General features: G+C 46.4%; 2 protein-coding genes across 2 annotated transcripts in view; both read left to right on the top strand.

The window, feature by feature from the left end:
* The first annotated feature begins 229 nt into the window (after positions 1-229).
* ppp2r2ab (protein phosphatase 2, regulatory subunit B, alpha b) lies at positions 230-16,465 on the top strand. The gene is made up of 10 exons (XM_080847731.1): positions 230-467; positions 2,330-2,407; positions 5,561-5,658; positions 6,103-6,268; positions 8,043-8,155; positions 10,168-10,345; positions 10,610-10,774; positions 13,094-13,263; positions 13,778-13,869; positions 14,730-16,465. The coding sequence occupies exons 1-10, from the start codon at positions 461-463 to the stop codon at positions 15,007-15,009; spliced, it is 1,347 nt and encodes a 448-aa protein (XP_080703857.1). The 5' UTR covers positions 230-460; the 3' UTR covers positions 15,010-16,465.
* A 743-nt stretch (positions 16,466-17,208) lies between these two features.
* Positions 17,209-23,778, top strand: part of bnip3lb (BCL2 interacting protein 3 like b) — a 13,984-nt gene continuing 7,414 nt past the window's right edge. The window contains exons 1-2 of the mRNA XM_080848146.1: positions 17,209-17,415; positions 21,933-22,188. Coding sequence (XP_080704272.1) covers positions 17,337-17,415; positions 21,933-22,188 — 335 coding nt within the window. The 5' untranslated portion in view covers positions 17,209-17,336. The remainder of the gene's footprint in view (positions 17,416-21,932; positions 22,189-23,778) is intronic.

The raw sequence follows: 23,778 nt of genomic DNA on the forward strand, positions 1-23,778 counted from the left end.
AACGTTGTCAGGATTGGGCTTCCATACTTCAGAAACGACGATGGCACTCATTTTGAGGCCAATCGTACAGAAATGCATTACCTTGCATTGAACACTAGAGGATGGAGTTACAGATACCCAACAACGAGGTTTGAAGAATTGAGCAGTACGCCCACATTTTCCGGTCAATCTCCCACCCTCTCCTGGAGAGGGTCGAATGGTGATGACGTGATTGCAGGGAGGGGTTGCGCCATTTTGAATGTGGACTGGAGTGTGGGAGTATAGCCCCGGGAGGGAGTGTAAATGAGTTTGAGAGACAGCCAGAGAGGATAGAGAGAGTGAGAGACAGGCGAGAAAAAACCAGCTCTTCAGCTCCACGATTCTGGCTCATTTTTCAGGTGGAACAGGACTCGTAAACCCACACCCGGCAAAATAACCAAGACCGGGGTCCGACATCGAGACTGAGATTCCCTGTCTCGCCATGGCAGGTAATGGAAAATCCGGGCTAAACGTAACATTAGCTTGATAACTTGTTTCCCATGCAAATAAAGTTGTATGCTAATTCATGCAAATTAGATCACAAAATGACAATGTATTTGCAGGTACACTGGCTGCTCACGAATCTCTGATCATTGCACTTGGAGGATATGTGGCTAGCTGGCTACTTTTACTAGCTCGCCAGCTAACGCAGTGGTAGACCGTTTCATTCCTCCCTCCTCCAACTGTAATGTGTCATGTCTAATGATGAGTTGGACCTTAACAAAATATACCGACTGTAGCTATAGCTCATGTGTACCTCATTTAGACCTTCCATCCACCAGCATAAAAGTTGGAGGGCTTTCTATCTTGGTAGCTCCGTTAGCAGGATGTATGATTCACGTCCTCTTGCATTGTAGCTGCCCATTTAACTTGGCGTGTAAGCCAGCTATACTGCTAGCTAGCTGCAAACTCGCATTGATAGACAATTGAGGAACTTTGTTGTCATTGCTTCGCACTGCGCATTTTTATGCTCTAAACTCAGTTTATGTAGCTGGCGAGCTATATCTCCCATCCGTGAAGATCTGGTAAAGTTGATGGCGAGCTATCTAGCGACAAGTGGTCCTGACCATCTCCTGCTTCACCGTAGTATCTGCTGGATCCATGAGCATCGTAATGTACCCATGTATATGTCCTTCCACGACATATAAATGGGTCGGGTGAATCTCGGGCACGTTGTCTGAGGTCCCACGGCAATGAGCGCGACAGGAAGTCGTGACGCGAAAAAAATGGTGGAAGGATTAATAAATGGCGAGACATCCTTCTTCTCATGGCCGAGATGGCTATCACGGTATGCAGTCCACACTGAGGTGGAATTGAACAGGGTTTACTACCTCTCCCTATTAGCCTATCAAAACATTGTGAAACAACAGCCAACCCAACCAATATTCATATGCTAGCATTATGTGCTAACCCAAACAATATTCATATGCTGCAATGATGCGCTGCATTATTGGCTTACGTTTGATCACCACAGCCTTAAATTCTGTCTGTGTTACTGTGCTTAAGGGCTCCAAATGTGTTTGGAGTGGACCAGCTTCTGGCAAGCTAGATCTGAATCTATCTTTAATAACCTGCTTTCATGGGACTGTGAAAGAGGCTGACCTCGTTTATTGAGCTTTGTCTGAGATCACATGTCCAAGCTCAAGCCTTCCTGCTGTGCTTGGAAACCACCTTAAGTTGTTGGCAGGCCCGGGTAGGCATATCATAAAAGGTTTGCTTAATACAAGATAAGGTGTAATAAATGCCATGTAAGACTGTTAAAGCAATTAAGAGGTATCCACTTATTCCTTTCATCCCAAACCGATTTTACTGGGAATATAGACTACGTCTGTGCTTTGACAAAATGAGAATTCTGTGAGAATATGAAATTGTTTGTTTTAGACATGTTGTTGTTCTGTAATGTTTCCCATCCTGCTTTGCTTTGATGGTTGCAGGGACAGGCGGTGACCCCTGACCCTATGACCCTCTTTGTGTTGGATCTGTGATAGTGGGCCTGCAGTCTGCAGGCTTGACTCATCACTCACTGAGTGTGCTAGTGGAGCATTACCCTGATCCATTCCTCGGCTGCATAGAACCTCATGAAGGGACCCAGCTGTTGTGTGTCTGGTTTGGGTGTTTGGGTTCCCCCCTCGCTTGATGCCACAGGCTGTAAGGAGGGTAGGGTGGGCTTGGGTGTGTGTTAGGAGCTATAGGAGGTTGGTTGGTTGAAGTGTGTGTGTATGTTTGGGGTCATGGGCCCAGTGTTTGGGGCCTTTGGTTGTGTGTTGAGAGCTGGTGGGGCCACTCTTGTTCTCACCTGTTGTGTTTCCAGGAGCCGGAGGCGGGGCCAATGACGTGCAGTGGTGCTTCTCCCAGGTCAAAGGAGCCATCGATGACGATGTAGCTGAAGGTAAGCACGCCCAGAAGCCAAATAAAACACACACACACACACACTCTCCATATTTTGCTACTGCTAGTGCAGCCCCCCCCCCATCCGTCCCGTGTCTTACTCCTGTTAATCTTGCCACCCTTACTTATTAATGCAAATTTTCACCATTCAAACAGAAAAGTCTGAGTGGAAAAGCTTGAAATTCGCATGAAATCTTCTAAGTCGATTCGCTAGAGGGGGATGGATTAACTTCCGATTTGCACAGGGTATAATGAGACTAAGGTTGATGGAAATAGGTTTATTCACATACAATTGCATTTGTTGCCTTTATCTTAGGTGTTTCCCTTAAAGTTGCCCTGACAGCCTTACGTTTAGATCCAACAACTGTTCACAACGCCTCCCTCGATTAGGAGAGTGTCGATATCTAATTTGCAAAACACAGCGAATTGAAACGCACGGAGTCGCATTTTGTTTTCATGAGTTTTCATGAATGCACTGAAACCATGTGAATGAGTTGGATAGAAACCCAGCTGCTCTCTCCCTGTGTCCTTCTGCTCTCTCCCTGTGTCCTTCTGCAATGCAAGAACACACACCCTGCGTGTCACTCCTGCTAGACCAGCCATACGAGAACTCTCCCCGTGTCTTCCTCAATGCTTAAACTGCCACTTCCCACGTGCTGCTGCTCCTCCTAAGAGCCACCCTATAGCACACACACACCTCGTGTCTCGCCTACTGTTGGAGCCTTGGCAGCAGGCACTCCTAGTTTTACTCCTGCCAAAGAAGCCATCTTGGCACACACACACTCACACACACACACAGTTTTGCCCACATTTCATCATGAAAGACCTACCTACAGCAGAGCTGAACACACAAGTGCTCGTGTACTCTTTCTACATTCCAACCCAGTTAACTCACAGCAACATTCTCAGAGGACACAGGTGTCTTCTTTTTTTTCCATGCTAGGCGTATACTATGCCCGAGTTGATCTTGGCTTTAGTAGAGAAGGCCTCTGTGGTCAGGTATGGCAAGATTGTACTGTTTTTGTTGTGTTATGGTAAGGTGTTGTTATGTGATGGGTTGTTCTGTGAGTGTGTTAGCTAGCAGGAAGTGTTCTTTGTGAGGAGGATGGGGGGGTCAGGATGCAGTGGCATCGGGGGGGCTTCCGTAAATGACTGGCACAGCTGTCCACACCGCATGGGTCGACAGGGGGGTGACATTTGGCAGCTCTCTAGGCTAAGCCCCCCCCCCCCCCCAACCTACGCTGCCAACAGTGAGGTTAGAGGATTTGCTGATGTGAGTGCGGTTAGACGAGACACTGGTGTGACTGAGAGGAGTGGAGGAGTGCCTGTTAGTTATGGAGACACTGGTGAGAGTAAAGGTGGAGGAGGTGCTGTTGGGTAGTGGAGAGGTTGGAGGAGATGGTGCTGCTTTTCTGAGAGAGGAGAGGAAAGGAGGTGCTGGAGTAAGTGAGCTTTGAGTAGGTGTTGGAGTAAGTGAGCTTTGAGGAGGTGTTGGAGTTAGTGAGTGTAGAAAAGGTGCTGGCCTCTGAGGTTAGAGGAGATGCTGATGTCTGGAGAGAAGTGGAGGTGCTGGCGTCCTGAGGGCAGTAGAGTAGAGCAGGTGGAGGCGTCTGAGGGAGTAGAGTAGAGCAGGTGCAGGTGTCTGAGGGAGTTGAGGAGGTGCTGATGTCTGAGGGAGAAGTGGAGGTGCAGGTGTCTGAGGGAGAAGAGTAGAGCAGGTGCTGGCGTCTGAGGGAGTAGTGGAGGTGCAGGGGTCTGTGAGGTAAGAGGAGGTGCTGGTGTCTGAGGGAGTTGAGGAGACACTGGCGTCTGAGGGAGTAGTGGCGGTGCAGGGGTCTGTGAGGTAAGAGGAGGTGCTGGTGTCTGAGGGAGTTGAGGAGACACTGGCGTCTGAGGGAGTAGTGGCGGTGCAGGGGTCTGTGAGGTTAGAGGAGGTGCTGGTGTCTGAGGGAGTTGAGGAGGTACTGGCGTCTGAGGGAGTAGAGCAGGTGCAGGTGTCTGAGGGAGTTGAGGAGGTGTAGGTGTCTGAGGGAGTTGAGGAGGTGCAGATGTCTGATGGAGTTGAGGAGGTGCAGGTGTCTGAGGGAGTTGAGGAGGTGCTGGTTTTGATGAGATATTAGTTGCATTTCTGGTCATTTCAGCCATAGTGCAAACATCTGTGTGCTACATCAGTGATGTGTTCTTCTCCATTACCCCCCATCCCTCCATCTTAGAGAAGTGCTGATGGTGATCCTGATCAGTGTACCAAGGGGTACACACACACACACACACACACACACACACACACACACACACACACACACACACACACACACACACACACACACACACACACACACACACACAAACGGTCCTGATACATTTTGAGGAGATGGGCTTGGCCTGGTTCACTTCGGCCTAGAATGCCCTCCCCCAATCATAATCCTTCACAACCATGATTGCCCCTCTCCTGACACACACACACACACACACACACACACACACACACATATCATCACTCACAACCATATACGCATATAAACACATGCCCATGCACACAAAGACCCTGGTCCCTACCTTTGTCCCCTAGGGGGTCACCACTGCACAATGGCCTTACACTGCATCCTTTCTCCAGCATTGTGTTTCTGCTTCACTGCCTAACAAAGGGTTAAGTAAGAGACAGAAAGCGAGAGAGCGTGTGTATGTATGTATGTATGTATGTGTCTGCATGTGTGTGTGTCTATATATACGTGTGTGTATCTGTGTGTCCAACAGCAGAAGTATCTAGGTTGATTTGGAGGAACTGTGCTGTGGCCAGTGAAAAGTAGGTTGTGTGTGTGTGTGTGTGTGTGTGTGTGTGTGTGTGTGTGTGTGTGTGTGTGTGTGTGTGTGTGTGTGTGTGTGTGTGTGTGTGTGTGTGTGTGTGTGTGTGTCTGTCTGTGTGTGTCTGTGTCTGTGTGTGTTTCTCTCTCTCTCTCACTCACAGACAGATGATGCTGTTATTGAGTGGAGTGCTGCTTGACTCCTCCCTCCTGGTTGTAAGAGTCACACTGCACTGCTGTTCCTCACAGAGGCAGGAAGGAGGCTGATCTTAGAACAGATTAGGCTTGGTGCTATATCACGGGGTGGGATGGGGCCCAGCAGTGGTAACACCTGAGTGTGTTTGTGTTTGCAGCTGACATCATCTCCACTGTGGAGTTCAACCACTCAGGGGAGCTTCTTGCCACAGGAGACAAAGGAGGCCGTGTGGTCATCTTTCAGCAGGACATAGAGGTAAACATGCATGCACGCATTTACACTTGCATGTATGGGCATCATCTTGCAGCAGGACATTAACAGACACACGCACGCATGCGCACACACACACACACACACACACACACACACACACACACACACACACACAGCCTGAGTAGTCACATGTGAAAAGTACAGGGTAAACCAAGACTGGAGCCAAAGGGCAGGGAGCAGCGAGAGTGTATTTTCCTCTCTCACCTCCTCCATCTCTCCCTCTTCCTCTCTCCATTTCTCTTATACAAATACACCACTAAAATACATAAAACAATGGTTGTGTGTGTGTGTGTGTGTGTGTGTGTGTGTGTGTGTGTGTGTGTGTGTGTGTGTGTGTGTGTGTGTGTGTGTGTGTGTGTGTGTGTGTGTGTGTGTGTGTGTGTGTGTGTGTCTCTCTCCACCCTCTCTTTCTTCCTGTTTGTGCAGAACAAGAGTCAGCCTCAGTGCCGTAGTGAGTATAATGTTTACAGCACCTTCCAGAGCCACGAGCCTGAGTTTGACTACCTGAAGAGCCTGGAGATCGAGGAGAAGATTAACAAGATCCGCTGGCTGCCCCAGAAGAACGCTGCCCAGTTCCTGCTGTCCACTAACGGTCAGTCCACACACACACACACATACACACACACACAGACACACACACACAGGAAGATTTGACACCCCCACCCTGGCATAAACACACACATAACCACACACAGTGCCCTCAGCCTCACCTGCACAAACCTAGAGAAGCCCAGAGCCCGCCCTGTTGTCTTACTTCCCTACACACACACACACACACACACACACACACACACAGTATGAGCTGAGTGTTGTGATATGCTCATTAGCAGGTCCAGATGGTTGGCCCAAACTACTTGCAGGTCAGAACCTCCTGACCGTGTGTGTGTGTGATGCACAGCCTGATTGTCGTATGCGCTGAGAAAGAACGAGTGACAGAGAGAGAGAGAGAGAGAGAGAGAGGGATAGAAAGAAAAAAAGCAGAAAGAGAGGGAAGGAGGGTTCCGTCCAGACTGTTAAATCACACAGATATGACTCAGATCCCATCTCTCTCTTGCCCATCAGAGCAGGCTATAAATACCAGCCTTACACAACAGCAGATTATTTTTAAGAGTGTTGGAGCGATGGAGACTCTTCACACCCTCATCTGCCTACTCACTCAATCCGCCCTCCAAGCCCCGGGGAAACAAGACGGGAAAGAGTAATTTGTAGACATCCCTTATTTCAGCTGACGTTTCACTTGTGTTCATTCAATGCCAGTAACCTCAACTCCATAACCTGTAATTCTCTTGCTGTATTCAGTACAGTGTGTACAAATACTATGGTTCCTTTCAAAAGTGCCGCTGCTTGTTGTCTTTGACAGTCCCGCCATGTGTAAACATTTTATGTAAATCATGGGTTATTTTCTTGCTGCTCTCACGCAAACATGAATACAATTTTTTAGTAAGTTCAGGAACAAAAACCATCACTGCAAGCCCTACCCAGCAGTTTTGGGGCGGCACAGAATTATCTTTCCCAAAGTAGGTACTTTTTTTTCCCCCGAAAATGGCCTTCAAGGGGGTCCTACTAAGGCGGTTCCAGCTGTCGAAACATGCACAATGGTGTGGGCTTCCCTAAAACAGCCCGCTAGTTCCTGCAGTGAAAAAGCGCCTCATGTATTGGAGTAATACCTGTTTTCAGTAATAAACCATGTCTGATCAGGTGTTCCCTGTGTTAAAGTAATAACTGATCCCTATACTAACTGATTTCTGATCAGGTTCCTGTAATAACAGTTGTTTGATCAGGTACTCCCTCTGTTCGAGTAGTAATTGATAATAATCAATAACGCCTGCTTTATGATCAGGTACTCCCTATGTTAGAGGAATAACTGGCTCTTATAATGGCTGATCAGGTACTACCTGATTCCCTTAATAACTAATCTATGATCAGGTGCTACCTGTGTTGAAGGAATAAGTGGCCCTAATAATAAATGAATGCTGATCAGGCACTACCTGTCTCCTGTAATAACTGATATTTGATCAGGTGCTCCCTCTGTTGGAGTAAGGACTGATTCCTGTTATAACTGATCTTTAGGCGGGTACTTCCTGTATTACAGTAAGATCTGCTGTCTGCTCCGCTACTTTCTGTGTTCAAGGAACACCTGACCAATGCCCATGTTCAAATAAGAACTTATCTCTGATGAACTGATCCCGGCCTTCTGTTCCCTCTATTGATGTATGGACATTTTTCACCTGCACTTATTTTATGTGGAGCACTAAGGCTGTGTATGTGCGTGGACGCTGTCACAGACGTTTGTGTCTGTCTGTTCAGTTGTATGTTGTGAGTGTGTCTTGACGTGTATTAAGGGTGTTGTTTCTCTTGACCTGCAGATAAAACCATCAAGCTGTGGAAGATCAGTGAGCGAGATAAGAGACCTGAGGGCTACAACCTGAAGGAGGAAGATGGGCGTTACAGAGACGCCAACACAATCACAACACTACGGGTGGGCAAGCAGACTTGAGCACACACACACACACACACACACACACACTTAAAGAGGAGCATGGACGTTTTTAGAGACCCCAGCAAAATCACAACACTACAGATGTGAACAGTGGTACGCACATAAACACGCACGCACGCACACACACACACACTCATGAACATGTTCTCTCACCACACGTCACTCTATGTAATGGCAGATGTACAAATGCTAGAACACACACTCACATAAACCCCATATAATGTTACCCTCTGTCCACACATACCTCTATACTAGATACATACCAAAGCACTACTATGCAATCCCCCAAACAAACACACACACACACAAACACACACACACACACCCAGCAGGCATGTTCTTGCATCAACATAGAACATTGCTACAGGTAGTATGTACAAGTGTGCTTAAACACACACACACGCACAGAACTGACAGGCTTTTAGGTATGTAGTGTGAGCCCCCCTAAAAAACACACCAGAAGTGGTTCTTTTTGTGTGTGTGTGTGTGTGTGTGTGTGTGTGTGTGTGTGTGTGTGTGTGTGTGTGTGTGTGTGTGTGTGTGTGTGTGTGTGTGTGTGTGTGTGTGCGCGTGCGTGTGTGCGTGCGTGCGGCTGTGGGTGGGTGTGTGTATGATGTATGCCAGCTCCCGTCTCAGTGGTATGACCACTATGTTCACAGTGCTCTAAACAACTCCACCTCAGGGTTTTACTTGGAGTTAGATTCAGAGTTGGCCTGGAAAAGCAACACTGCTTTTTTATATACAGCCGCGGAAAAAATTAAGAGACCACTTCAAAATTATCAGTTTTTCTGGTTTTACTATTTATTGGTATGTTTTAAAGTAAAATGTACATTTTTGTTTTATTCTATAACCTACTGGCAACATTCCTACCAAATTTGAAATAAAAATATTGTCATTTAGATCATTTATTTGCAGAAAAATGACAATGGGTCAAAATAGCAAAAAAGATGCAGTGTCTTCAGATCTCGAATAATGCAAAGAAAACAAGCTCATATTCATTTTTAAACTACACAATACTAATGCTTACACCTAGGAAGAGTTCAGAAATCAATATTTGGTGGAATAACCTTGATTTAAAATCACAACTTTCACTTGTCTTGGCATGCTCTCCACCAGTCTTTCACATTGCCGTTGGGTGACTTTATGCTACTCCTGGCGCAAGAATTCAAGCAGCTCGGCTTCTTTTCATGGCTTGTGACCATCCATCTTCCTCTTGATCACATTTCAGAGGTTTTTTATGGGATTCAGGTCTCGAAATTGGGCTGGCCATGACAGGGTCCTGATCTGGTGGTACTCCATCCACACCTTTACTGGCCTGGCTGTGTGGCATGGAGCATTGCCCTGCTGGAAAAAACACTTCTCAGAGTTGAGGAACATTGTCAGAGCAAAAGGAAGCAAGTTTTTCTTCCGGGACAACGTTGTACTTTGCCTGGCTGAGGTTTGTAAAAGACCATAAGGATTGAAAAAGCGGACTGGAGGTTCTTCTAAGTTCGTCTTCTCTGATGAGTCTGATTTCACAGTAGGTGCAAGACTCTCTGGCTTGTAGGCCTCTCCAGGTCTCCGTCTAACCATCAGACGACCATGTGTTGGGCAAAGCTGAAAATTGGACTCATCAGAGAAGACGAACTAGAAGACCCTCCAGTCCGCTTTTTTCAATCCTTATGGTCTTTTACAAACCTCAGCCAGGCAAAGTATAACGTTGTCCCGGAAGAAAAACTTGCTTCCTTTTGCTCTGACAATGTGATTTTGATTGTCATTTATCATGTCTGACATTGCTGTACATCATGGACTCTCTCTCAGGCTGATGTGTGCCCCCCCCCCCCCCCCCCCCAGTCCCCCTCTCTCACTCACACACACGCACACAACGTTGAGCTGCGGCTTGCATGCTCCTGTTTCAGGTTTCAGGGAGAAGCCTCCAGAATCTAAAAATAGCGCTCCACTGGGACACACTCACTCACACACCCACTCTCCTCTCCCCGTCTCTCTCTCAGGTACCCGTGTTCCGGCCCATGGACCTGATGGTGGAGGCCAGCCCACGGCGAATCTTTGCCAACGCACACACTTACCACATCAACTCCATCTCCGTCAACAGTGACGACATGACCTACCTGTCTGCCGACGACCTCCGCATCAACTTGTGGCACTTAGAGATCACCGACCGCAGCTTCAGTATCCTGCCGTGTGTGTCTGTCTGTGTGTGTGTCTGTGTCTGTGGGTGCGCGTGTGTGTGTGTGTGTTTGTGCGTGTGTGTGTTTGTGTGTAAGTGTGTTTGGGAGTGAGAACAATGGTTTCATGTATTTCCGTGGGGAATAGTGCAACACTGGCGTTACTCTTTGTTTTTGATTTGATGTGTGTTAACGGGGAGTAGTGAGTCACTGTAACGTTGCTCTCTGAATGGATGTTATTTGTGCACCTTGACCTATGATCTGTAAGACGTTGTTGACATAAAGCCGGCCAACATGGAGGAGCTGACGGAGGTGATCACGGCAGCAGAGTTCCACCCCCACCAGTGCAACACCTTTGTCTACAGCAGCAGCAAGGGCACCATCCGCCTGTGTGACATGCGTGCATCAGCACTCTGCGACAAGCACTCTAAACGTAAGTATCCTCACCGGTTTCAGGGCATACTGCAGTCCAAACGTGAGCATCCTCACCAGTTTCGGGGCATACTGCACTCCAAACATGAGGATCCTCACTGGTTTCAGGTAGTGATAGACCAATAAGGGTTTTTCAAAGGCCGATGGCGATATTTAGAGAACTAGATGGCCGATATAGAAAGCCGATATCATGTTGTTTTTTGGGGGGATGTTTTGCATCTGAAAATATAACAATTAAAAAATGACACACAAAATTGCTAAACTTAAATTAACATTTATTTAACATAGTTTGTCTGCATTGCAGCCCATAACATTGGTTCCCCATAACGTTGTTGGTAAGCTGATAACGTTAACTCTAGCTTTCGGACAGCTGTTATCGTAAGCCCACTTGTTGAATCGTAGCTATCTCTAGCCCATTAGGAAATGCAACAGTTTGTAACTAACGTTGGGTTTCTTATAACTATCAAATCATTCGGTTACGGTAGCAGATTGTTGGCTTGACACGAGAGGAGAGGTTCCATTCATTTTTTCATTCTCTGCCTCAACTGACAGCAGGTGCTGCTGGCTTTGCCTACTTTGGAACAGTTCTGCTAGCTGGCTATTAATTTTACTCTACTGCGGTCAAACTTTGCGCGTGTACATGAGCACCAACAGTTACACTTGCTTACCGTCTCCACAACCATCTCAAACTGTCAACTAATGTTTTTCTCACTAAAAAGCCAGGAACAGACAGTAAATATGGTTAAGAGTGGCCAATTCAATATTTTACTAAATTTACTAAAAATGCCAGATGTCGGCCCAATTAATCGGTCGATACTGCAGTCAAACGTGAGTAGACTCACCGGTTTCAGGGCATACCAAATGTTAGTATACTCACTAGTGTAATGGCACACTGCAGTCCAAATGTTAGTATACTCACTAGTGTAATGGCACACTATATAGTAGTCCAAATGTCAGTGTACTCACCAGTCTCTTAAGGGAGAGGGCACGGTTGGGCTGTCCGCTGCCACGCTCTCCAGGGTCACCATGGGATCCATTGTTCTGTTTCCTGTTGACTCTGGTGCAGAGCCTAAAAAAAGGACTCGACTCATGCAGAGTACTGCAGAGAGCAGGCACACACATGGAGCTTCTGAGCAGAGAGAACACACACACACACACACACACACACACACACACACACACACACACACACACACACAGATCTCCTGAGCGGCGAAAGCACTTATGCAGAGCAGGGTAGCAGACACATGCCAGAACTTTAGGGCCGGTTTACACTTGGATTAAAAATGCATCCTGGGCGTTCGGATCACAAGTGGACAGCCAAGACGCATCACATTTACACCTGTGGCTATCGTGCATCTCCAAGGTATCCAGCTGTTTTCAGATTTTGTTACTGCCAAAGTTGTATTGTTTTCTACTGCCTGGTCGGGGACGCATCCGGACGCTGAAGCACTACAACAGATATGTGGTCACATGTGGGGGATATGTTGTCAAATGCATCTCAGTGATCGGATCACAATGTGTCTTGTTGGTCAAGTGCCCTTGTATTTAGCGCTGTCCAAAAAGACACAATTTAAGTATAAGTGAAGACAGGGCCTTAGAGAATAGAGCAGGCGTCCACGCAAAGTGGAGTAGCAGAGAAGAGTGCAGGCGCAGATATAGCCCTCCAGGGGTCACTCTAATCAAACTAATTCCCTGATATCAGATGCATTCTTTACAAACCAACAGAGCTGCACAGATTTGCATCATTATCTATATGCTATGAATTTGGATTTTGCGCTGTCTGTGCCTCAGTCTTTTGCCAGTTCCCATGCCAACATTACTCTCTGTGCTATAGTGTTACTAGGTCATGTTATGCTGGGGGGATTTGGGGCAGTTTGACTCCCTCCACTGTGTCACTGAGGTGGTAGGACCTGTGATGTTGAGGGGCTTGGGGCAGATTAACTGATCTTTTATAGGTTTAGTCTGCGATTCTAATCACATACACCTTTTGTCAAATTCAGAAAATTGCTCCTCATGGTCCTCTATCTGTCGATTCTGTGTGCGCACTCAGAAAAAACTCCAAATGTGAGTCTACTCACAAGTCTAATTGCATACTCATGGTTTATGGCTCAAAAAACGTCTGGGTTCATACACAGTCCTGGCTCTGCGATTTGGAAACCAAGCCATACACCATTTCCAGCCAATCATGTTTCTTCAGGAGCACGGAAGTTGCTGCTGACAGAAGGCCTGTAAGTGGCCTTTTGAATGGTTCCATGTTATCCTGACAGGGTTTTTGAATGGTTTCATGTGATTCTGACTGGGGTTTGTCTCCCTGCAGTGTTTGAGGAGCCAGAGGACCCAAGTAACCGGTCGTTCTTCTCTGAGATCATCTCCTCCATCTCTGACGTCAAGTTCAGCCACAGCGGACGTTACATGATGACCCGAGACTACCTGTCCGTCAAGATCTGGGACCTCAACATGGAGAACCGGCCAGTGGAGACATATCAGGTGTGTGTGTGTGTGTGTGTGTGTGTGTGTGTGTGAGGTGGTGTATGGGTCATGTGGTTCGGTTGAGAGGCTGTGAGATCTGTGTGTGTGCATGCATGCAGATAGTTCACACAGTTAACAATTTAATGTAAGGCTGGATGTTGTTTCCAATGACAGCCACTTTTTTTTTGTTGGTTGGTGTTCAGAAATGTATTTTTTTCATTCTTGAAGCACTCTTATACCATCTTCCTTTCTCTATTTATTCCCAAATGTTTAATGTCAGTGGTTGCTTTTATGTATATTTTCCCTTCTGGTGAACAAATATCACACACACACAAGAGCACGTACGCACACGCTCACACACACACACACACACACACGCACACACACACAGGGACTCTAATGCAGTGTGTTCGTCCCTCAGGTGCATGAGTAACCCTCTCTCACGCACGCACACACACACACACACTCACTCACTCACACACACACACACACACACACACAGGGACTCTAATGCTATGTGTTTGTCCCTCAGGTGCATGAGTACCTGAGGAGTAAGCTGTGTTCACTGTATGAGAACGACTGTATCTTTGATAAGTTTGAGTGCTGCTGGAACGGGAACGACAGGTGAGACACACCCACACACACAACCACACTCACACACCCACACACACACACACACACACATTTTGCATTAGTGTTGGCAGTGTGGTGGCTGTTCGGCTGGGTTGGAGTTTCTTCGTTGCTGTGAAAGTGTAGTAGACATTTGGCTAGGTGGGAGTGTCTGCATCAGTGTTGGCATTGGGGTGGGTGGGAGTGTTTCCTCTGTGTCGTGGGTGGCAAGGGTGGGGCTTGGAACTGGCTGTTATCACACACAGCCTGCGTTTATCACCGGACAGCACTGACACGTCGGACCAGCCCCTCACACACACACACACGCGCGCGCTCGCACACGCACACGCACGCGCTCGCACACGCACGCGCACAGACACACATATACACACCACATAAATACTCACGCACGCACACATGCATACACATACACACACACACACACACACAGACACACACACACACACACACACACATTTTAACTTTCACATTGACACGCTTTCACTTTCACTTTCACAATGACACTCACATCTTCTCCAGGGTGGGTTTCATCGCTGCTCCAGGTCTTATTTTTGAGGGGGAAATGATGTGATCCTCAGAGCAGTCGCCTCACATTCCCTGGAGAACTAGTGGCTTTGGGGTTATTGATACCAGCTAGGTTGCCCTTTTATCTGCAGCGACCGTGTCCAGATTGCTTCAAGCACGATTCATCTGTGTCAAGTCAGCTGTAGGTTTGAAATTGGAACTGGAATTCATACTAGTCTGGATGTCCTACTTACTGATCCTTCACCCTCTTGTTTCACGAACAGACATTGTTAACGTTTCTGTCTCTTTCTCTCTCTCTCTCTTCCTCTCTCCCCCCCTCCATATCCCAGTGTGGTGATGACAGGTTCCTATAATAACTTCTTCCGAATGCTGGACCGCACTCAGCAGCGCGACGTGACTCTGGAGGCATCGCGGGAGTGCAGCAAGCCACGGCAGGTGCTGAAGCCGCGGCGCGTGTGCGCCGGCGGGAAGCGCAAGAAGGACGAGATCAGCGTGGACAGCCTGGACTTCAACAAGAAGATCCTGCACACTGCCTGGCACCCGCAGGAGAATGTCATCGCTGTGGCAACCACCAACAACCTCTACATCTTCCAGGAGAAAGTGAACTAGTGCTGTCAGTCAATTATCCACACTTGTCAGTCATTCAATCGCCATTGTCGTCAATGGGAAAATACATCGATGCCATCAACCTTCTTTAGAGCGAAAGACCGGAAAATATTTTGCGGAAAAAAATGAAAAAGTGAAAAAAGAAAAAAAAAAAATGCTGTGACCACCACCAGCCATCGCATACCCACCATGACGTAACCCCTGGGCGGGACAAACTGGCAATGTTTGATGACGTATTAGTTTGGCGCCTGTGTGTGCCCAGTTCACACCCATGTTGGTTGGGCCCGTTTGAGGGCTCTGAGGCACCCAGACACACACCTCGCTCTGGTGATGTTGATATGCCAACCTCAGTCTGTACCAACTACCCACCTACCCTCTCACACACCCAACTACCCCATCCACACACCCAACTGCCCCCTATTAACCCACCTACGCTTCCACACACCCAACTGCTCCCTATTAACCTAACTCCCCCCTCACACTCCCAGCTACCCTCTTATCAACCAAACTACCCCTCACACACCCATCTACCCCCTGATCAACCTTACTACCGCTTCACACACTCTCGCAGATCCCTGAGTTCAGATGATCCCAGCCCACCATCTGATCTCGGCTCTGCTCTGATTTGGCTCTGTGTTTTGTTCCGCTCTTCCATGCTGTGAATGAAATGCAGATCCCTCACAGATAAGATGAGCTCCTGCTCCCGCCCCTAATTGTTTGTGCCATTGCCATTGTCTTCTGTTGAATTTGTAAAACTGCCAATTTGTTTAATGTTAAAAGTTCTGTCACAAACATTAGCCCCGTGTTTATTTTGTTTCAGTTTTTTTTCTGCTCCTTTTATAGTTCCGTCATCTTACTTGTCAAACCCTTTCTAGCATTCTCTGTATTGAGAGACACACACACACACACACACACACACACACACACATAGAGGGAAATATATATCGTCAGGCATTTCTCCCAAAATAAACTGGTGTGAAACCAGCTTGGACTATTCTCCATGCTACCCCTAGGAATGGAAGTACTTGTCATACCCACAGAAGTGTGTATGTATACGTGTGTGTATTTGTTCGCGTGGTCGGGTGGCAAAATTGTGACCCCCCCCAGCTCAGAGTGGACTGGACTCAGTACCGGATCTTCCGGCTGTGGACCTGCTCACATGAACACTGAAGTGGGCCAGCTTGCAGAAGCCCCCCCACCTCCGGCCCCTTCTCTGTTGGTCTGATCCAGGAAGTCCTCGCTGCCATATGTGACTTACTGTAACCCTCTCCCCTTCTCTGATGGTCTGATCCAGGATGTCCTCGCCGCTGTACGTGACTTACTGTAACCTCCTCCTTCTCCCCATTCTGTATGTTTTCTTTTTTTTCTCTAGATGGAGAGAAAATGCAAGTCAGGAAAGAAGCACATAGATAGAGATTATGATGATAAGAAAAACAAAAAAACGGTATTTATAAATGGAACAAACATTAAAACCTGAGTTGTCTCTTCATTTTCTCTTTTCCCAAGAAATCTTTACATACAAACAATCTGTCGCTCTCTCGCTCACTCAAACATTGGCACGCCAGTAGGCAGCTCCCAAATGAGTAGTTCTCCTGAGTTCACTTCGGGTCAGGAGAAGCCCATGGGGTCTCTCCAGGAGTGGCCCTGATGTGGGCCCTGATGTGCTCAACTGTTCCTGATCTAGCCCTTTGTTCAGAAGACAGAGACAGAAAACAAACAGGCAAAGGGATTAGGCTGAACCAGGATCCTGATGGACTCCCAGGGTCTTACTGTCAGAGGGTCAAACCCCAGATCATCCCCATCACTGTTTGTAGGTCGGATCGGGGGATTTGTAGATGTCAATGAGTATAGTTGCCATTAAGATAAACATTTGCTATTGTGTATGAGATAAGCATGTGACAAGTGGGCTACAAGAGTATACCACATTTGCATGAAATGTAGCCTATATATTTGGATTATCTAGGCTAACTGATCTCATTTAACCAAAGAGAGTGTACATTTTATATTTGAGACTTGTAGACTTGTTTAATGTTAACTTCTGCTAAGAAAGCTTCTGTAGGTTGGTTGTTGTGTTATGATTGGCCTGAGAGAATTGGTGCAGGAACTGTGCTCCGTTGCGTAACGCGGGCTCTTTGTTATCATAGCACTGCCTCTGCTGACGTAATCATAGCGCTGCAGGAAGATCTCAACAGTCCCAAGATCAGCCGACGCAGCTGTAGTCTTTGCACTACTGCCCGCAAAGTACAGGCGAGCGGGGTCAACCATCGCTACGCGATTGCGCGCACGTCCGATGCGTGTTAACAGTGTGTGCGTGTGAAACTGACAGTCTTATGCAAGCCACACTACACAGAGACACGATGTCCGACGCTACTGCTTCAGTAGGGAACAACGGGGACCCCGCACTAAATGGTAAGTTTAACCCGATGTTTCGGTTCCTTAAAAGTTGTCATTCAGGCGAGGTGATTTTTGACTTTCTTGGTAGTCTGTTTATGTATGTTTTAATACTTTAACGTTTGTATTTGCGATTCTAACAGTAATCTATTTGGCTCGGCGTACTAAATTTCCCGTTTAGCTATGGAGAAGCCTCGGGGGTGGGACTTAAGAACTGGAGAGTGTTGTTTCTTTTAAAACGACAAACATTTCAACCAATGAACGTTCACAAGTTTTATATACGTGGGTGAAACGTAGTTCGAGGCACTGGGCACTGTAATGATTGACAATTCGGGGAGCCTATCTGGTCAACAAAAAGAATCGCAGTAGGCGGAGAGAAACTGATGTCAACAAGGGGAGATGGAACTCGGCTATGGAGATCAGGCAGATGAGTTCAAAGTAATGTAGTTTTATCCCCCACGGGTTTAATATCTGGACGAGTGACCCAAGCCACATAAGGCTGGGAACTGAACGCGTGATCCGAACGCTTGCGGTACGAAGACTGCAGTACATTTGTAAAGTAACTTTGTTTAGAAGACAATCATGCTGTTGTGGCTGTTGCCCTAGATTGCCTCAGACATTTAGTCATTGGCTCATCACGGGAAAACGTCCTCGCGTAACACTTCAGACCCACATTTGTCCAACTCAGAGAAAGTGTTTTTCGTTTACTCATATTTAAAAAATCTTTAGCTTGTCTGTGTGTCTGCAAGATAGCTGGGGTTAACAACAACAATATGATATTGATTTGTTTGGTTCTACTTTCAAACCGTAGCCTTACAACATAGCAGTTTAGTAACTGATAGTTGCCTAGATGGGGGGGGGGGGGGGGGGGGGGACGGCTTGCATCATAATATCGAAGTCATCCGGCTGGCAGCTATCGTCATTCTTTCCCCTCCCAACTACCCTTGGTCTGACTGTTTCCAGTGATGTTTATATTAAAGTTGTCTACACATAGCGTCCATGAACGCATGTTGAAAGGTTTTGGTTAGGTCGAGGTGTAACAGGCCAAATTAACCCCCGCCCAGATTAAATCTGGGTATAGTTTGGCCCGGGCCAGATTATACCCCGGGGATAAACTGTCCTAGGCCAAACTATATGCGAGGGTGTAAAATAGCCTAGGCTATACTATACCCCTCCAAGCCAGAGTATACCCCAGGCCAGGGGATAAACTGTCCTAGGCCAAACTATACCCAGGGGTGTAAAATAGCCTAGGCCAGACTATACCCCTCCAGGCAGGGCTGGTCCTTCCTAAAAGGGGCAAAGGCAGTGCAAGGGAGGTGCCAAAAACTGTGCCCATTCTATTTCTCCAACCAATATATTTTAGACATAAAAATACATTTACCATTAGGGAAACATTTGCCACATTTGTGACTTCGAAATAGGTTGGAAGAACACAACAAACCTCAAGAGGCACCTGAAAGCACACAACCCTGTAATTTAAACTACGGTAAATTAGCTAGTAACTGTCAATGATTATGCTATGTGATGTTGTTATGTGAAGTGTTGTAGTAATCTCTGATCTTTGTGGATGTTTTGGTGTTGTTATCAGTGTTTAACTTTGAACATTTATATTGTAGCGAGGACTTGCTAGTCTTTGAAGTTGAAGATTCAGGACGTAGTAATCTTTGATCTTTGTGGAAGTCTAATATTTTTTCTGTTTTTCTGGTTGAAGTAATAAAAGTCTATGTTTTAGAGTTTTAATATTTAAGTCAGTTAGCTTTCTCACTTCATTTACATGACAAAGCTTAACCCCCAATAAAATGTTGAAAAATTAAGTAATTCTTGTGTATATCACTCAACACTGCTGATATTATGGGGGTATAATCTGGCCTGAGGTGGTATGAATTGGCCTAGGCCATAATATACCAATTGGCCTGTGTGCTCTGTATCCTGTGTTTAAAGCTGCACTAAATGTTTAGTAGGCAGTGCTAAGTGTACATGTGGGGATAAATTACCTGGTAGAGTAGTGAGGACAACAGCAGCGCTGACCCTAGATCCCCCGTAGCTCCCTCGGGGCTTGCTCTATTTCTGGCCGCACTGAAGGCGAACGTTTCGGAAGTGTGAAAAGAGAGGAACGTTTTTTAGGAAACCAAGACCAGAGAGGGGTGGAAACATCAGTGCCAGCCAGGTTGTCGTTGAGGTGTTTTTAGACATCAATTTTTTACTCACTCAGCAAGTGTGGTTCTCTAAGCAAATTCCTATTGTGAGTTATTCAAATATAATGTGAATGATGACACTATTACCAACAGCTAGGTGTGCTTGATTGTAGTCTATTCTACTTGTGTTCTCCCAAATGTAAACGTTTGTGAACCCTATAGTTCAATTTTTGTGTGTGGCCTCAATCACTGATTTCCTGGCAACCCAGTGGTGTGGGTGAGAGTATGGTCAGTAGGTGTTGATATGAGTGTACATGTGTGTTTGGTAATCCCTGGGTATATCCCATTAAAGCGAGCTGGTTGGAAATGACGGCCAGGCAGTGAGTGACATGGTGATGTTGCTATTCCAACCGATCTCTCAGCTTTATTACCTGCTCAGCCACCCGGAACCCAGCTGCTAGAACATTCAGCCAGATTGGCGTCATGGTAACTTTGTTTGCTTGCGTTTGAACAGAGGCCAACATAGGGCTGCGGACAGGAGGATGGACAGCTCACTGAGAGAGTGAGACTGTTTGAGACTAGAGCACAGTGAAGTGCGTGTGTCTGTGTACTAGACAGACACTGAAGTGTATATGCATATTAGAGATATGGTGATGTGTACATTTGTATGAGTTAGAAAGTAAAGTGTGTGTGTGTGCGTGTGAAACAGAGTAAAGTATGTGTGGGGACCGTGTGTTGAGTGAGTTATGACTGCAGGCTCATACCTCAGCAGAGTGTGTGCCTGAGGCGTGGTCACATGACTGCTGTGTTTACCGAGCCAGAGGAAGTCATGTGCTCTGACTGTCTGGATCCTCTTTGTCTCCCTACATACACTCTCTCCCTCACACACACTTGCTCCAACCCCCAACACACACACACACACACACACACACACACACACACACACACACACACACACACACACACACACTATATACACAGGCAGTCTCACTTACACACACAAACTCTACAGGCAGTCCCACAAACATATATTTCATCTCTCTCTCACACACACAAACACACACTCTCCAGAAGGCAGCCTCACACACATAAACACACACACACACAGGTCATGCTCAGCTGCTCCTTGTCAATTATCTACCATCGTCATGATCACACGTCACACATCAAATTTAAGCAAGTCTAATCTGTGTGGATGGCATTTTAGTTTTGTGTGTGTGAGTATGAGTTCTGTGTGTGTGCTTTATAATGAAAGCTTGCGAGAGTTCCTCCCCATTCTTGTGAAATGTTTTGCGGGCAGGCTGATTTTTATTTTTGGGGTGGGGGGTACTTGTGTGTGTCCAGCTGATTATCTTGATTCTCACACACACCCTGTGTGTGTGTGTGAGAGAGAGAGTATGTAAGTAATGGTAATGACCACATAGTCTGGTGTGTTTGTGTGTATTTATTGTTTGTGTGTGTGTGTGTGTGTGTGTGTGTGTGTGTGTGTGTGTGTGTGTGTGTGTGTGTGTGTGTGTGTGTGTGTGTGTGTGTGTGTGTGTGTGTATGTGTGAGAGAGAGAGAGAGAGAGAGAGAGAGAGAGAGAATAAGTTAGTGTATATAAGTGAGAGTATTGACCATGTAGACTAGTGTGTTTGTGTATTTATTGTGTGTGTTTGAGAGAGAGCGAGAGAGAGAGAGAGAGAGAGAGAGAGAGAGAGTAAGCGAGAGTGAGTAAGTCAGTAAGTGCATATTAGTGAGGGTAATGACCGTGTAGACTGGTGTGAGTGTGAGAGAGAGAGGTTATTGACCATGTGGACTGGTGTGTGAGTCATTGGCTGTAGTCCCTGCCTGGTGCGGTGGAGTGTGTGTTCCTGCCACGGCTCACGTAGAGCAGGGATCAGAGGGGCTGTCTGGCTGGAGTATTTCCACACTGGCATTTACTGCCCTTTCAGCATGCAGTAACTGGATGGTGTTACTTCAATATGATACTTCATATTGTTATACACATTTTGTTGCATTATGTTTTTTTTTCTTATGTTGGTTTTACACTATTTTTATCAAATGTTTTGTAAGTTGCTTTAGACAAAAGCATCTGCTATATACCTGAACTATACCTATATAATTATAAGCTTTCTGTTATAATCTTATAATCTTTCTAACAAACCTTGATGTGTATTAAGACTGACATTTGGATCTGCCCGGCAGATCAGGTACTTTTTCATAAGAGGAGCCGTAAGAACTGTGCTAATCTTCAGTCTGACTTGTAATTTGATTTTGACTTCCTCGTCTTCCTCTCCTTCCCTTTCCCTCCTGCATTTCCTCCTCCCTGCCTCTCCTCCTCTACCTCCTGTGTTTCCTCTACCTCCTCCTTCTCCTCCACCTCATGTATTTCCTCCTCTTCCTTCTCCTCCTCTGCAGGGTCGTGGGTGGAGTTGGAGATGAACCGAAGTGGAGGTGGTGGAGCCCCATCCTCCACCTCCTCCTCCTCAGGGCCAGATGTGGTCGAGGCCCCGGTGCCTCCGGCACTGCCGCAGGTGGTAGAGGAGGAGGATGATGGGATAGTTGGAGGCCTGGAGCATGTGCCCTCGTCCTCCTCCATTCATAACGGGGAAATGGAGAAGATCCTGCTGGATGCGCAGCACGAGTCCAGCCGCAGCAACTCCTCCTGTGACAGGTGAGACAGCTGGTGTACCCACTGGGGTGGAGTGTGAGGATGGAGGGGGGGTTCAGGGTAATCGGGGCAGGTTGAGGTCAAATCTGTCTGTGGGGGAATGATAGAAGCAGGGCAAGGTCAAATCAGTTTAGTTTAATAGTAGTCGGGGGGGGGGGGGGGGGGGGGGGGGATATGGATAACATACAAAAACATAACCTTCTTGGAGGAGGTAATTACATAACCAGCAATGGAATTAAACACCTGCACATTAGCCAATAGTCATAAAGGGGCATTTAAAACTACAGGCCTATAAAAAATAAACATCAGCACAGTCTTTGCTGAAGATTAACACGATATAGAGATACTGTCTGATTTCAGACACTTCTAGTGACTTATTGAGCTTGAGTGCTGAGATGTGTCCACAACAGCAAAAAAAAAGAATACAGGCCTACTTTGAAGACACCCCAGTGCGCAACCATTGCACAAGGCATCACAGTTGGTACCTTAGCCAACATAAGTGTGTTTACGATGAGATGTCCCCACTGCAAGGGTCTTTCTAGCAGGGTGTGTGTGCACTGCAAAAAATGCCCCTCTAGATTTAAGACAAATAATTACATATTTAAGCAGGATTTTGCTTAAAACAAGCACATTTGGCTGCCAGTGCGTTAAGCAAATTTGGCTTGTTAAGATTTCTTAAAATAAGTAATATTTGCTTGAAATAGGTAAAAATAACCTTACCAAGAAAGCACTAGGTAAGTAAAATTTAGCTAGAAACAAGACCAACTAGATTTTTTCATCTCAATATAAGAGTAATAACACTAGGTTAGAAAAGCATTTTTGCAGTGTAAGAGTAATAACACTAGGTTAGAAAAGCATTTTTTGCAGTGTGTGTGTGTGTGTGCGTGCGTGTGTGCGTGCGTGTCTGTGTGTGTACGTCTGTCAGTGTGTGTGTGTGTGTGTGTGTGTGTGTGTGTGTGTGTTTAACACAAGTGTATTGATGAGTCCCTTGCACCTGTTCCTTACGCCATGTCAGTCAACACTTAGAATCTGAGTCCTCCCACAGTTGGCCTCCTTCTTATCTGAGGCTCTCTTTTATCTTAGTCAAACTCAGCTGTCTCTGTGTCACCTGACTGAACCTACTGACACACACACACAAACAAACACACACTTACTCCCTCAAGCACATACACATACACTCCCCCAAGAACACACAGACACACACACCAACAAACAAACAAACAAACACACCAACACACCATCACTCAAGCACACACACATACACACTCACACACACACGCTAAAGCGCACACACACTTATAAACAAACACATACACATACACACTCACTTACACTCAAGAACACGCATAAACACGCAGAATCAAGCACACACGTATAAACAAACACACACAAAGACATACACAAACACATACACTTAAGCACATATAGTAGTGTGTATGACAGTGTCAGTGTCAGTGTGTGTTTCAATGTGACAGCACTTGGCCAAAGTGCTATAGGATCAAAATAGCTACAGCATAAACACAACACAATAAAGACACGGAGGCCTGTTGAAAGACAATAAATAACAGCAATAATACAAAGTCAATAAATAAA

Source organism: Sprattus sprattus, assembly GCF_963457725.1.
Source record: "Sprattus sprattus genome assembly, chromosome: 11".
Taxonomy (NCBI): domain Eukaryota; kingdom Metazoa; phylum Chordata; class Actinopteri; order Clupeiformes; family Clupeidae; genus Sprattus; species Sprattus sprattus.